The sequence below is a fragment of the Adelges cooleyi genome, unplaced genomic scaffold, assembly GCF_023614345.1.
Source record: "Adelges cooleyi isolate 19-005CV unplaced genomic scaffold, UGA_ACOO_1.1 ACOO_flye_CR_arks_rails_tigmint_CR_PRNA_9, whole genome shotgun sequence".
Lineage (NCBI taxonomy): Eukaryota > Metazoa > Arthropoda > Insecta > Hemiptera > Adelgidae > Adelges > Adelges cooleyi.
The window spans coordinates 12,015,117-12,031,200 of NW_026096579.1; the positions used below are offsets into that span (position 1 = coordinate 12,015,117).

Genomic DNA, 16,084 nt, shown 5'->3' on the forward strand with positions numbered 1-16,084 from the left:
CTTTTATATATATATATATATATATTAATGTATCTATGTTTGATTATCTCCCGAGTTTTACACACTAAAAGATGATACAACGTTTGTGCGGTTCAGAAAAATTATTTATATTGAATATCCTCAATTCAATTTGACATATAAGAGGTGGGCATATAGGCGAGTGTCCTTACTCATTATTTTCAACGAATAAGCTTGAATTCTAAATTATCCGTCAACTCTATAATAGATACATTATTAATCGCATTTACCGAGTAAAAAAAAAAAAATGCGAATACTTATATAAGTATTCGCATTTTTTTTTAAGACGTGTAAAGTGGACAACGTAGAGTTGAATCCGAGTCGCATACCGTTTTCGATGGTTATGCAAAGTTTAGGGCCATTATAATACAGTGCACAACAGTTTAATAGTGGTAGGTACAACCGGACAGTTGTGGAAATGGTATCGACGGGGCACGTTCAAATGTCCGTATCGCAAACAAATAACAAGCGTTTGCCCAGGTACGTTTATTTTGTTAAGGGCACTAAAGAGAGTGGCGAAAACATGCAATATTTAACAACCGTCTGCAAGCACGGCGTATGTGCCAAAGTGAATGTGGGCGTCCCGTTTGGCCGTTTAGGTCCTGCGCGGTAACCGCGGTATATACCAATCACGTTGCCACCACGTTGGCCAGTAGTCGGCCAGCGAACCTGCACGCAGGGACTGTATCGCGTTCCTTGAGTTTTCCTGTCATTTCTTAACTCGAACTATATTGCCAAACACACACAAAATACAACACATTCGACCGTGTCTCTGTATACCTAGATATTTTTCCTTAGATCTAATCAAATAATAAACGATAGAAAAAAAAAAAAACTCCTGCCAGACAATGTGCGTATTTATTATCACGCAAACGACTACCGTGCACCTTAATGAAGTCTTATAAATAAAACGGACCACTTTAGATAGACAACTGGCGGGAACAGGTACGTTGGAAAACACACATTTTTTCTATGGTTGTTCTCGCGTTAGGTTAAACTTTAACACTCATAGTTATAACAAAAAAACAAATGTATTGAATTTTTGTAGCACCGATTATATGTATTATGTAACGTAATTGTCCCACCACCATCGACGCAAAATGCTTATATTCGATAACATTATTTCTATAGACATTTCGGTAAACTTTCGTTTATGGTGTTATATTAAAAATATCAAATTGATTGACAACATAGTTTTATGATAAATATCTATAGCTCTTAGTTAAAAATTAGTCGCCGAATTGTAAAATTAAGTGCTACATAAAGCGGTTATTTTTCATTTGGGTTTTGATAAATTAAATAAAAATATGCGCACAGGTTACATAATTTAAATGTTTAAAACCGTAAAATCATGTTTCTAGTATTAAACAATTTGTGAAATAATGAAAAATGTGAGCAAAAAGCGACAAGTTACAACTTTATTATTATTGTAGAAAAATAATGTAAAGAATCTCAATAGGATATAACGATTTTAAATACTGCAGTTTTTATTCTGTTAAAAAAAAAAATTATTCATTATTAAGATTTGGTAATAAAATATTATATTTTGTCACTGTTACATGCATGTGGAACGCACATTTAGTAACCACGCAATATTCTCACGTCTTAGCTATTTTATACATAATAATAATATCACAAAAATTATAATATTAGTCACGTGACCATAATATATAAAAATATAAATAAAATCGGTTTTGTCATGTTTTATAGATTTCTATAGAGATGTCATCAAGTTCGATCAAACTAATTACCTTCAACGTTGCCTTACTATTGGCTATCAGCAGTTGCAGTGAGTACAATAATAACTATAACCATTGATTATTAATACAACACAACTAGTAAAATTACTAGTAATTATTTCTAAAAAAAAAAATAATAATAATATAGAGTCAATTTATGTTGTAGTACATGACATGTATTTTTTAATTTAGTGATAACAAGACTAAATAGCTATTTTTCTTGAGTTTAAACTCATTAATTAAGATCAGTTACACCTTTTGTTCCATTGAAGAATTTCGAGATGAAAAATAATTTGATAAACCATTCCTTTTGAATCCGGTCTATCAGGTTGACGGGGCAATCCCAAAAGGATAGTGATATCTTATAAACAACTTTATAGTGTCAGAAATTTCGATTTTAAACGCGGTAGTTTCCGGCCTGTCAGCCTTAACAACCTATCCCTCGGGATTTTGCTTAACCCTTCTAAACATTATTCCTGGGAATAATATCGTTTTTACCCGAATGCAATGTGAGTATTGACTGTTGTGGAGTATACTATTTTCATTTTCATCGCATTTGGTAAATGGTAATTTTATTGGGTACAATCAAAAATAATTGTTTTATCTGGTAATCGAATATTATGATTGGCAAAAACATTTTGTTACATTATTTGAAAGTCATTTTCTGGTGTTTGAATTTCCTAAATTACACCTAGGTACCTATTTTTCATGATATGAAATAATGATTTTTACTAACAATTAAAAAACTAAATATTTAAGAATAAGATAAGAGTAATGATGTGTTTTTGGTTTTGTGCCTAGACTCATGATACCTATAAAATCCCCGCTGAATCGATATCTTCATCTGGGAACTTTAGTAGTATAAATCAGAAATCATACATAGAGTTAGACACAAAATAAAAAAATAAATTACCCCTACCTTTTTATAGTCGAGAAACTTCTTCCTCGATGCGGAACTGAGGAGGTCTTAATTATACAATGATGTGTGTAAATGTAAACACGATAAATGTTTCCTCTGGACAGATTCACTCGAGTAGCAGCTATATAGATCCAAAATCGTATCCAAAACTTTAACTTGCTATAACTTAGCAAAAACAGTTGGATCAATTCGAAATGTTTATAGAACATTGATTAATCATGCCTCTATCGAGACATACCCGCAAACTCAAATTTTGACACCCCCTCTCTGCCCACTTACTAGCAATGGGTATTGGACGTTTTTGGTTTTTTCGAATTTAAGAGCTGTAAATCAATCTGAAGATAGGTCTAATAATATATACCTATAACATAGTGTGTAAAAAAAAACAAAATCTGTATTCAAAATTGTTTGTTATAATTTAAGTTAAATTAAAATTTGGAGCTTATAAATTTCCAAAAAATCTGTATAAACGCGTATACAAATGATTTTATAAAACTGTGCACATTTGATAATATTGTGACTTCTGAGAAGTATTGTAGTTACTCTTAATAGCAAAAGGCATCGTTCAGTAGAAAGTCTAGTGATTTCAGTTCTGTACACGTTACTTGCAAATTCGGTGTCATGTCGCTATATATATCTTGTAGTACATAATGGCCAACCGCATTTTGTTTGATGACATTCTTCATTTTGCAAAATATGCAATTCTCCAAGAGTTCAAAGACAAAACTGTGTAATAATAATAAGGACTGCATGTTTTGTAGATTCCTGTCTTTAACCGTATTAAATTTAACTACCAACTTCAAGTACGACGAAACTGTGTATTCTGTTATTTAATATAAATCATGTCCATTAAAGTTAGAATTAAAAAACGGTGGATAAGTTTTCAGTTACATATTTTGATCGCAGGAATAATTGTTTGCCAAAAATGTGTACGACATTGAGAGACCTGCATGGGCTAAATATATTATATTGTTATTAATTATGATATATATATATATTTTTTTGATAATTCACACCTATTAATATCGTAGTACATATTTAGACAATTTAAAGCTTACACACAATTAGAATGGATTTCTTAACTGACAAATAACTTTTTGCCTCGTTTAAGACATTCATAAATTATTACCAAGTTTAAATTTATCATCAATTTTTAAATAGTATCTATGTACTTATTTACAGTATTTTTTTTATAACATTACTCAATAAATAACTACTAAACAACCAAAACATGTTGGAAACCTGATTGGCAGTTTCAATAAATAATATACAGTTCTACATGAATAATTTATTTTCTTCCTATCGAAATTAGTCTTTGGGAGTGTTTTATCCACTCGTTTATGTATTTTGTGTTTAAAATTTTGATAGCATTATTTAATACGTATACTATACAAAAAGAGGGACTGAATTTAACTTAAACAAATATCATTAAGTTAACTTTTGACAATTTCATAACGTAATTATATTTCTTTTGTGTATCACAAAGGCTAATGTTAAATAAAGTATTAGAATTGAATTATGTAAAACGCAATTATAATAAAGTTGTTAACTTACTTGTCGTTTCGATTCCACGACCCGTGTTACTTTTTACGGCGTCAAAGAAAATGCATGATGTCCCAAATTAATTAATTTAAAGTTTCAAAAACCGTTACTTTATGATCATAATTGTATTTATCACTTAGATAATATAAGATGAACTTATATTGTTTTTTTTATTGAACCTTTGTTGGGTCAATTTAAATAGCCTATTGCAGACGTTTAATTCAATAAAATACTAATTAGGCTATTTTGATTAAATATATAAAAGTAATATTTTAAATAACTAGTGAGATTAATGATTATATAAAAGAAGTGTTTTGAGTAGTGCATTAAAATGTAAAAATTATATTGCTCCTCACGTTTTGTGCTTTGTCCTAAATTTAAAATTCATTATTTTTCAATTAGACGTGTATAAACTTATCATGTGTTTTGTTGAAAAAGATTTAGGTTGAAGATTAAAGTTAAAGGCTTAAAAGCATTTTTATTTTTATTTTCAGTTTATATTAAGGCTAGAAGATCTAATATGTTTAAGAAGTTTTAAGGAAGCGTTCTTAAAGTTGTTTTGTTTCAAAAACTTCCAGTAGGATTTTTCCATACCAAATGGCTTATCATCTAGTTAGCGATTAGAATTGTATAGTTTTTAACAGTTATTACTACTTATGTTTCAATACTTGTTGGTTATAATACAATATACTTCTGCATTGCATAAATCCTACCTAAGTATGCCTTCAATATGTTTATTTGGCTAAAAAACCCTTAATAGTGCCCTGCTAAGCAAATGTAAACGAGCTAGCTATAGTAAACGAGTACAGTTGTTTTTTACTTGGTTAAAACAGTTTTTTACAATTTTCTTTTCGAGTTACTGCTCTTTTGCTTAGGAGGGCAGTATACTTTAGTATAAAAACCTAACTAAAACAAATGGTAATAGCCCTAACTCAAATACATATAAAATAGATAATTAATTAAATATAAAAATGGTATGAGGCCGAGCGGATGAAATGAATTACACTCTATGAAAATAGGTAATCTGGAAAATATACCCCTTGACTAAACGTGATAAATAACATACCGGCATTTTTGGACATTTTTAATTAGATCTACAGTGTTGTTTACATAGTTTTAACGAACTCTGGCCAAAGGGGACTCGAAAGTTTACCAGTATTCTAAGCATTTTTATGCTTCCTTCCGGCCCTCGCCCGCATTAATATCCACCGGGGTTTTTCATTGTGGATAACTCATCTGTAAAAGTCGCGGAGAATCGAAAAACTTTTACACGGCAAAAGCCATCAGACAAGTTCGATGTCGGGAAAGCGTCAGTTTGATGGATGCTCTCTAATCACGGTAAACCACTTTTAACCGGCAATTTTCTCCTTCTAGTCTGCTTCATTAAACGCGTTAAGTACTCTATCTCTGCCGGTCCGGGTAAGGTCAGACGCGCGGTTGTCCGTCTTACACACTGACTGGCCCTCGCGTTAATATTATCTTTATAGCGCTTTATGGTCAGACCAGTAACTATTAAAGTTCTTTTTTCTCTTCTTTTCGCCACGGCCATCTATAATAATATATTATATTGTTCTATCTTTGTTCGAGATAAACCAACAGACAATGTATCGCACTCGGTAAATCGTTTTAAAAACGCATTGCCGTTATCGAGCTTTTATAATAATAATAATAATTAAAAATAATGCGCTTTAAACCGTTACACTGCCATCACATAAAAATAATCGTTAGTTGCTCAAAACTATTCCGAAATAATGCTTAAAAACGATTTATCTGAGAAAAATAAAAAATACAGATAATATAAGTGTGAATATTACTTTTCCAATATAAGCATCTCCTCGAAAATTTCGGTGGACCAAAATTGCTAACAGATTAATAATTGGTACACAACACTCGCCTACAGCTAGCATATATTATAACAAACGAACAACAGTCTAAAATATGAAAACTTTAACTATAAAATGTATTTCCAAGAAAGATTTTTATTGTATTATCATAACGAACATTATTGAATCGCATTATGTAAATGTCAATTGATAGACAAATCAAGATTCAAAATAAATATTAGAAATGTATTAAATATACCGTTCAAATTTTGTATAATGTACATTTCTTTTGAGCCAAAAAATGCCAATTAAATTGTAATTTTTAAACTCTTGCTCTAGGCGTGTCATTGTCTCACAATATAATATGTAGGCCGTTTTAATTTGAACATGTTTAGTAGTCCAACTCGTTTTTGTCAAAAATTCATATTGTCCTTATATAGACCCAAGGTTCTCATTTTATGTACATAATTATGGTGGGCTAATAATAGTTGTGAGGGAGTTTTTTTTATGTTATAATAATAACACAGGTAATAAAATCAAAATTGATATATTTTTAGTATGCGTGGCTAACAAATTAAAAATCATCGATTGTGTCGAATCCAGTCTATATTTACAGACGAGGTCTGTTATACCGTGTTTACATTTTATATGATATAAAAAAACAACTTTATGAAATATTCACGCTAATGCGTAGGTGCCTTGGGAATAGTCTTATAATATAACAGTCAGATCGCGTTCTACAAATACATTATGTATAATATTATAACCATAACTAACTGAGACACCATACATTATTAATGAAATTACCTTTGTCGGTGGCAAGTTATTCTGTTCTTACTAAAACATTGTGCGATTGAATAGTGCGCAGAATGGATTCAGAATTAATATTGGACATCACACTTACCAGGACCCGGACACTGATAAAATTAAACACGGAGAAGATACTTATCACACGAAAAAGCGGCGACAATCTTCTTAGGGTTACACCACTAAAGTATTATATCTAGACGTTATTATTTTCAGTTGTGTATAGTTATAACAAACATAACACTAAACCGCGTCTTTTCAAAATGATCGTCACTTTTTTGTTACATTGAAAGTGACCATTCTGCTTTTGTCTATTCTGTGCACTTATAAAACATATTTCTATATTATTGTGATTCGGACTGTTGTTATCAATTTATCGCTCTTGTACGGACGTTGGCGACACAATTGATTTCGCAGACAGGAAATATAGTATTGAAAAAAAAAAAATAAAAAAATAAACAGTTACGTTTTGTACGTTTGTTCCGGTGTAAGGCAATCATTATTCATTCGCGTTTTAGATAAGAGAACGAAACTCCCTCAGTCCCTCGACCCCCGAGTTCCGGTTAAAATGCCCAACCTTTTAAATTGTAATTCCAGGCGTCCGCACTGATTCCCCCCTCTCTCTCCCCATTCCCCCTCATTCGTGTCTACTTTTGGCCACTAATCCACCTACTCCGCAAACAAAACTTTATCTCGCACAAAGCGTTTCCACAAGCGGTCATGTTGATACGTGAGCAAGTTGCCATATAAAAACGGTGTTTGTTTAAACGCGGTAAAATTAAAATAAAATTAAACAACGTTAATGAACGATCAGGATTTAACATTTGATTCGACAAATTTACAATCACATATTCTTTGTATGCATATTTTTTCGATGCAACCGTCACCGAGCCGTGGAGACCACAATTATTCTGTATAGTTGTTGTTTTGCATATTTTGTAAACGCACAAATAGCGACTATCGACCTGCCGTGATCAATACCTACCTGGCCGGATTAAGAAATACTGCGTCCAAATAAGATATTATATATCTTTTAGGTGTCCACGGCAGCGAGAACGCTAGGGTGCGAAAAAGAAATATGGGTTTTCTGAAAAAGAAAAAAAAAAATATATATATATATATATACCTACCGCAACGCGCGAAAAATATTAACGGGAAATATTATAAGCTGTGTAATTTTAGAGGTGCCGAAGAACGTATTAAGAGCGAAGTGAATTAATCTGTTGTTTTCCGCAGAAATGTGTTTATATTGTAAGAAGTTTCGGTAAATAGACTTTGATAGATTGTCTTGTCTGTCAGGTTTTAATAACGTGTACGCGAGTCGACTGGCTGAAAAACGGCTTTTTATGAATAGAAATAATTAAATTAGCCTGTAAAAGTTTTGCCGGGCTAATATTGACTGCGCCGAAAAGATACTATACACGCCAAGATGATATTTCTACTGTCATGTCGCAGGACCGTGCGTCTAGACGTCTTTCAAACGCACGCGGTGCGGTATCAATGGGGCCCAAGTGTATGTAATTAGCTGATAATGATGTTCACGATTCCACGTGGTTACGCCCTTGAATCGATCAATCAACTATTCTTTTTTGTTCTACGCCGGTGTGTGCGGGATACGAAAAATAAAATACTCCCTACGAAAATAAAAGTAATGAGAAATTTTTTTCACTCGATTTTTTAAGTTAACCGTCCGGTATGGCGTAGGTGAGTAAAACGCTGTCAATCAACATCACTGCCGCCGAGGCAAAGGAAATAGCCTCATATCTTTTAAGTGTTACGCCATGGCCTCACATGATCGTCGATCATTTTATCAAACGCGAGAGTTGCGATTTTTTATCTTGATTATTGTTTGAGTAATAACTTTCAACCCGGCCACTCCGTTTCTAGGGCGGCGGTTATAAACTGTAGTTGTGACTAATATAAGAAGAGTGCCGTCGAAACAGGATCGAACCAGGTAAAAGTAAATTTTATCTAACACTTACATGTTACGTATCAGAGCATTCATCTTGAACTGTATTATACCACCAAACCAGGTCTACTGTGTAACCCAGTGTTATAAGATTTTGTACAAAGTTAGGTTAAACTATATTAGAATACAGTTTTATATTTTATAGAAATATTTGAAGTATTTTTATTATCAGCAAAAATGTAAACGAGATCAGGAATTATATATTATTCTTTTTAAACATAATTTAGTTTAAATAGACTCTATATAGTTTGACTAAAATGTCAAACTATGTAGGCTACGATGAACAAGTCTAAAATGGAAATTATAGTTCTATTATATAATATGTAGGTAATATATTTTATTGGAAAATTGTACACATTATTATTGAATGTTTTTACGTTGTTTTCTCCAATGATTTTTTTTCTTCTTATAATTTACATTCGTCGTGCATGTATAAATAATGCATGGAAAAATAAAGACACTTATTGCGTTCTTGTGTCAATGTTCTATATTATGTTAAAACATTTTGTGCTTACTAATACGTACGTGTAACGTTGCCAATTTTGGGTTTCAGCAGTCAAACATACATCACGTTCAATTGCGTTGTCGACGATTCTTTTTTTGCGCTGGTCTTAAATATACAAGGAAAAGGCGTTCTTTTAGTAATCTGATTTACATGTTATTTGAAGTAATGACGTCTATGGCGTTCGACAAGACGAAATGTCAGACGTGACAGAGTTAGAAATGCAATTTCAACCCCTTTAACATTTGCTTGCTGCTGGCCTGCTTTTGTTTTACTTTCCATGCAAACAATAGCGGAAAGAGAGCTAAGACGCCCTCAGGGGTTTCAATCAAATCGTGGGTTGGACATCAAAGACAATCGACTAGACGACCGAACGTGACCAGAAGACATGGGGATGTTTTTTATAATAATTAAAATTTAATTCATAAGGCTACTTCCAGTCATCATGCCAGCAATGGTTACATCTCGTTTGATCGAGCAATGACTATATCCACTGTACATGGCTGTGTATGACTGTATTCCTATATCCAATATGTCTCAAGCTGTTCAACATAGATATTGTATGTGTACACTTGACAGCGCTTGGCACCATTGTTAGCCGTTTCGGTATTTATTCGATTCACCGCGTCCCGACTATTTGATTCCAATATAATATATTTGTTTTAAGAATCATCAATTTTAAAACAACACAAATAACCGTGTGCATCCTATATAGTCTATGACTTGTGACTTGCTGTCTATGTGAGTATCATTTTTTTTCAACATGGAAATGATAACTTCTATAATGATTTTCCAAATTCATTATATTTTAATAATTTCTTTAACAACAATAATACATCTTCGATTAATTGTTTTTTTTTATCAAAGACCTTTATTCAGATGAAAATTATCTATGTAAATGTAAAAATAATAACTGATCATTATAATTATGTTTGGAAAATTGTTCATTGAATTGCAGCAAAATTGTATTAAAAATGTCATGACGATGTTCTTTGCGTTAGGTGTGTGTTTATCGCTGATTGAATTATTGTTTTTATTATTTATTGCTAATAAAAAGCTAATCGCTAACACTAGTCAGGACAGCAAATATAGACAAAATAGTCAATTCGTTAAATCTCTCCTTTAAGCATAAGTCCTATGACATTCAGTATATTGCAGTATATTGTCTCTCTAGTGCTTAGATTGTATTACTATTATAGACTGTCAAACAGTGAAAAAGTTTCGAATATTTTAAATTGGTACACTGATTAAAAATTATGAGTTGAAACGTACTTTGTAAATGTAACGATTTCTTACCTCTTAAATTAATTTCAAAATTTTTCACTTGTAAAGATATAATGTAGTTGATTAACTCGAGTATTCGAGAACCACCCTTTGATAGCTGACATGAGAGTAAATCCAGTGTATTTTTGTATTTAACATTAAGAGGACGACAATGTTGATATATATATATAATACATGCACTAAGTGCGCTCGAAACAAATTTAATATTATATTAGCCGTTGTCGTCATTAAGATTATAAAACGACTCTGGTTTACCTCATAATCGCTAATGAAAATCCCTAAAGAAAAAAAACATTAAGCGGCTTTTATCGTGACTTCAATAGAAATAAGGAAACTAAACGCATTAAGGACTATAACTTAAACTGGAGCTTGGCTAATAGCGTTTAACACAATGTCCCTAAGATGCAGCGAAGAACGTTTTAAAAGCTGTGATTAACAAAAAATACAAAAAACAATTTTTAACATTACAGCTGTGGTAGTCTTTATTTGATCTGTACAGCATACCTATATGTATTAGCTGTCGTCAAACTTTCTTCAGTCTTAATTTATTTAAAAAATAACAAGTTTCATATTTTTAAACCGGAGTCTTCTTTAAAATACGGTAGTTGAGACTTCATCGTCATTGTCTTTATAAGGTCGGTACATATAATAATATCGGTAAATGTTCAACGTTACTGGATAAAGTGCGAACAATAGAAAAATATAATAAACCTATCATCGTCCGAGTTCATCCGTGACTTAAGATATCCTTTTTATTTTATTTCACACCAGGTTATATTTTTATCTCTCTCTATATATATATATATATATGAGCACGTGCTAGCGCGTGTAGGTTGCTGGATGTTTATTATGTGGACTCTGTGATGCGGACGAGAGCTGTTGTTTTTCGTCTAAGGACTTGGTTGATTGCGAATCACTGAAGCGAAATTTTCCTCGTCCATGTGCGTGTGCTGCCAACCAGTTATTATATTATTTCCTATATATACAACAATAATACATATATATAAATATATATATATATATATATATACATTACTGTAGCAAAGAAACGGTTCTGTGCATCGTACCGGAAGCGGATCCGTAGAGTAAAACAAAAAAAAAATATATAAAAGCAAAGACAGAATGGTTTCCGGGTGGTGCCGAACGATGCCAACTGTTCCAGCATTCAATACCCGGTGCATTTGTCAATATATATTAACTACCTCTATATATATTTATTTAAGTGTACGATAAATGGATTTTAGCGTTACGATGCTATTATTTAATCGACGGTGTTGGTCGCGCGACATATGGTCTCGTGTCTGTATGATATAATTTTTTTAATTTTAGAACAATTTTTTTCTAAATTTCCTATTCACTTTTGCCATACTCGACACAAGTACACCGCAGCTCGGTAACAAAATTACCGCCAGGGTAGCCCGTTTAAAATTGCCTCGCGCGCCACTAAATCAGACGGAACGACCCCGTTTGGTTTTAATTTTGCAGACACACAATTTGCATAGTAAGTCGACGGTTTTATAATATTATTCACGTCGAGTTGGAATTAAAAAAAGTGCAAAAAACTAATGCGCTGATCGCCTTGTTGTGTTAGCCGGTTTGCGCCTAGATCGAATATCCTTGATGTTATGTGTGTATGTTTTTTTTTTTTAAACGTCAACTAACGCTTTGGTGTGTAGAAAAGCACAAAAACCTTGTAGAAAAAAAATATAAAATATATACCTACCTATTATGCTCATCTTCGTCTCGTTCGCTTTACGCGTTGTATAATAATAATATGATATGTGAAAAATCTGTACTCGCATAACGACAACGACCTTTACAGACACATTATCAACCAACTGCTGTTACTATTGTACTGCGGTGTTAAGGAGGCGTGATTAATGCTTTCAATGGGCCCGGATAACACGTGAACCGTGAGCGCGACACCGGGGATGCTAAATTGCCTACACACGACGCCGTCTTACATTTCAGACTACTCGGTTCGTCGTTCTGGAACATCCGAATGTGTGTGTGTGTGTGGTTTGGGTCTGGTGAGTTTTACCTGAAAGTACAATAATATGTATATACGCACTCTTATTGTTGAACTGTAAATTATAATCGAATAATGTGCCCAAAAGATATTGTATAACAGTATACTACTTATACATAACTCGAATCTAACGCGCGACGGTAATGGGACAGTGTTCGTCTGTAGGTTTTTTTTATTATTAATATTGTTCTGAAATCCACCTCCGATGGTGCATTTTTTATACTAGGCACTGTGACGTCTGAAAATCCGAGCAGGGTATTACGATCAAAGTTTTGGCATCTGATTAGAATAATTTCAACGAAAATTGAAAGTCGTTTTCACATTCGTACGGAGAGTATCCATGGGCCTTTTAAGAGCTTATACGGTATGCGCTTGCATACAACAGATAAAACGAAAACGTACACGATTTCGTCTTATTCGTCGTAAAACAGCAACACGGTTGTGTCATGCCGAACCTGTGAGTGTTAATCTTTGTTGTATATTACTATGATGATTATATTCCGCCGGGATATGATAATATTTCCAACAGTATCTATTCGGACCTTAAGGCGCTTCTAGTATTAAGTAATAACCCAGCATAGTGATACAAATAAATGTTTTACAAAGGGATACCGTTGTTATTTATTTTATATTTCGCCGGACCGATGTGTGTGTGTGATGTGTCATAATATAACTGCGTGCTGTCTCCCTAAATGGACCACGATGGAGAAAAAATGTTTTGTTATCTATAAAAAATCGTATGTATTCGATAAACTTTTCTGTGGATGACTCCCCAGGGCGCATTCGGCAAACATTTTTAAAAACATACATGTTTCATACACACAAGTTCTGGATACAATAAAAAGAGAGGTTTCCTCGACCTACGAGGTTCCAAATGTATTATGCAGCGATAATGTCATCATATTGATTCCCAAGCGGGGAGTAGTAAAAATAAAATTACGAAATGGTCGGTAGTTGAATATTTTTCATTGATAAAAAAAAGAAATATCAAATCTCTAAAAATAATAATAGGTATGTACATTGTAATATTAAATCGATAATTCTGTTTATTACTAGCAGATGTAGGTATTCCTGAAATGATCAAATCACTCAAACAACTGTGCTGGTTTTTTGATTTAGCTCATTAGCACTGTATTAGTCCATTCGGATCAATACAATTATTACGGCGAATAATATAAAATAGATTTTCCTTCTATGCAAATGGGTTTTTCGTACAAGGCAAATAGTCTGTAACATAAACTTGTAGTTATAGAAAAAAAAATCTTCACCGTAACAGGGTTTGCTCATTTTTTTCTTATTTATAGTTTTATTTTACTAGCGTTTTATGGTCGTCCGTGTAATGTAACTCTGTCGCCGCAGACTATCTGATAATGGATTTGGTAAAAAGCTTTCGGTATTCCTGTGAAATCTCTCGGTTTTTATCTACCGTCGCAATAGCTATTTAAACTACGGGTAATCGCCCTTTTTAATAATTATCATTCCTCGGAACTGTGTTATCGTCCCATTTACGCTTAGTTATCCTTCTCATAAGAAGGGTTATAATCATGTTACAAAATGCACGAGTTCTGGTTACAATGTACGCACGTTTAATTTGTTCCGCCATTGTATTAAATCCCGTTGTAGGTGTCACCTGCAACAATTATTACTCAATATAGTTATGTTGGTATTGCATAAAATATAAATATGCTTTAATTAAAATGCCAATGGTTTTATTGCTTAAGTCGCAGTCTGAAATCAAGTGAAAAAACGAATATTGTTTAATTTATTTTTATTTTTTTATTAGTTAAAACTGAAAAGGTAGCTTGGCGGACGTTTACACTGTTCCAAAGCAATTGTAACAAGCCCGTTATTAAAAAAGACGCGTGCCAACCGTCTTTGTGTTTCTGTTATAGCTTGACACAGCAGGCCTGACAACACGGTGTCACAGATGGCGCATACACTTAGCCAAAGCACAATGTTCACCAAGTGTAACGAAGGATTGACATTTCCTCGCTAGGCCAGGTTGATGTTTAGACGTGACGATATAGTTAATTAATCGACATAGAGCGAATTGTATAATTAAATCACTCTTCGGCTGTGGTACCACACAATCGGTTTGTTGAGATATAACTTTAATGTTAAGTACAATTAAAAATTGGTTATGATTACATTTTAAAAAAATTTAGAAAAACTCTAATTAGCATTAGGTCAGATTATTTTAGAATTTTAGAATTTTGTATCAACTATAACTTGTAGTTCCCAAGTTTGAGAAACGCGTCATATTAACTTTTGCCATACTATCACATTAATATAAACCAAATACACGAATAAAGCTTGATTTTGATAACTTAAACTTTTATAAAATGTCTCAAAAGAATTCCAGATGATATAATATTATCATTTCCAAACTGTTTTTTATATATATATATATATATATATATATATATATATTTAGTAAGCTTTTTAAGATCCGTTTTTATACTTTTGACCGAAGTTGGCGTTTCGCCTTTCATAATACCTTTGGTATTAAATTCACCTAAGTTCGGCAGAGTCCACGCACGGTTTTCCATTATTTATTTCACAGTTGATTCTAGTATAGCGTGGCGGCAAAGTTGTTTAATGGAATATTTTGTTAGCCGAAAGTATCTCGTTTCTAGTCGGTTGGTATTTCTTTTCACCCCCGTGATATCTTTATCCGATAAACTGACGGTAGTGGTTTTTTTTTTAAACATTTTGACCTAAGGGTCCAAGTGGACGACACCGTGTCATTTTCTATGTACAACGCTACAGCCACAACGTCTTAAGCAGTCGTGTATTCGAGCATCGATTTGTGACCACGTATAAGTATCAGTCTCGAAAGCGGAGGGGGGGAAGGGCAGGGGATGGGGGACAGAATCGTAAAATGTTCTTAGCCGCTGAAAGAGAGAGGGCGAGGGAGAGAGAGATACAGTTTCTCGGTGACGCCATGCTACAGGACTTTGTGTCTAGTCTTTCGGGCGCCCGCGGCAGGGTCAGCTACAGTGCGATGCTGAATGCAGAGCGGTGTGTGTACATCAGCCGGGGGGTAAGGGGGAAAGTGGGGGAGAAAAAAATAAAAAGTATATATATATATATATATATATACAGTACTCGTTTATATCTGACGTGTTTGTGTGTGTGTGCGTATGCGAAGAACAGCAACAATAATAAAAACGGGGGATGTTACAGTGCGCGGACATCGGGGTTGGTTGGGGGAGATTAATCGGTGTTGGCAACACCAACCGACTCGATGGCGCCGTGCGAATGTTATCCGCGTACCACGCTTGCCCTCCCACCCTCTATTATGCCGGCTTACTCGTAATGGAAGTCAATCGGAAGCGAGTGGTGTATTTTCTCATGGGGTACTTAAAAGGATTTGAAAAGAAAGGAGCAACAAAAAAAAAAAAATATGAACCGAAATTGTCATATTATTATCACCCCGGTCGTTTTAACCG

At 33.4% G+C, this 16,084-nt stretch overlaps 1 protein-coding gene across 1 annotated transcript in view; it reads left to right on the forward strand.

Annotated features, from left to right (window-relative positions):
* The first annotated feature begins 683 nt into the window (after positions 1-683).
* LOC126846403 (carbonic anhydrase-related protein 10) overlaps positions 684-16,084 on the forward strand; it is a 64,286-nt gene continuing 48,885 nt past the window's right edge. Inside the window, exons 1-2 of the mRNA XM_050585766.1 lie at positions 684-963; positions 1,729-1,807. Of these exons, the coding sequence (XP_050441723.1) occupies positions 1,741-1,807 (67 nt within the window). The 5' untranslated portion in view covers positions 684-963; positions 1,729-1,740. The remainder of the gene's footprint in view (positions 964-1,728; positions 1,808-16,084) is intronic.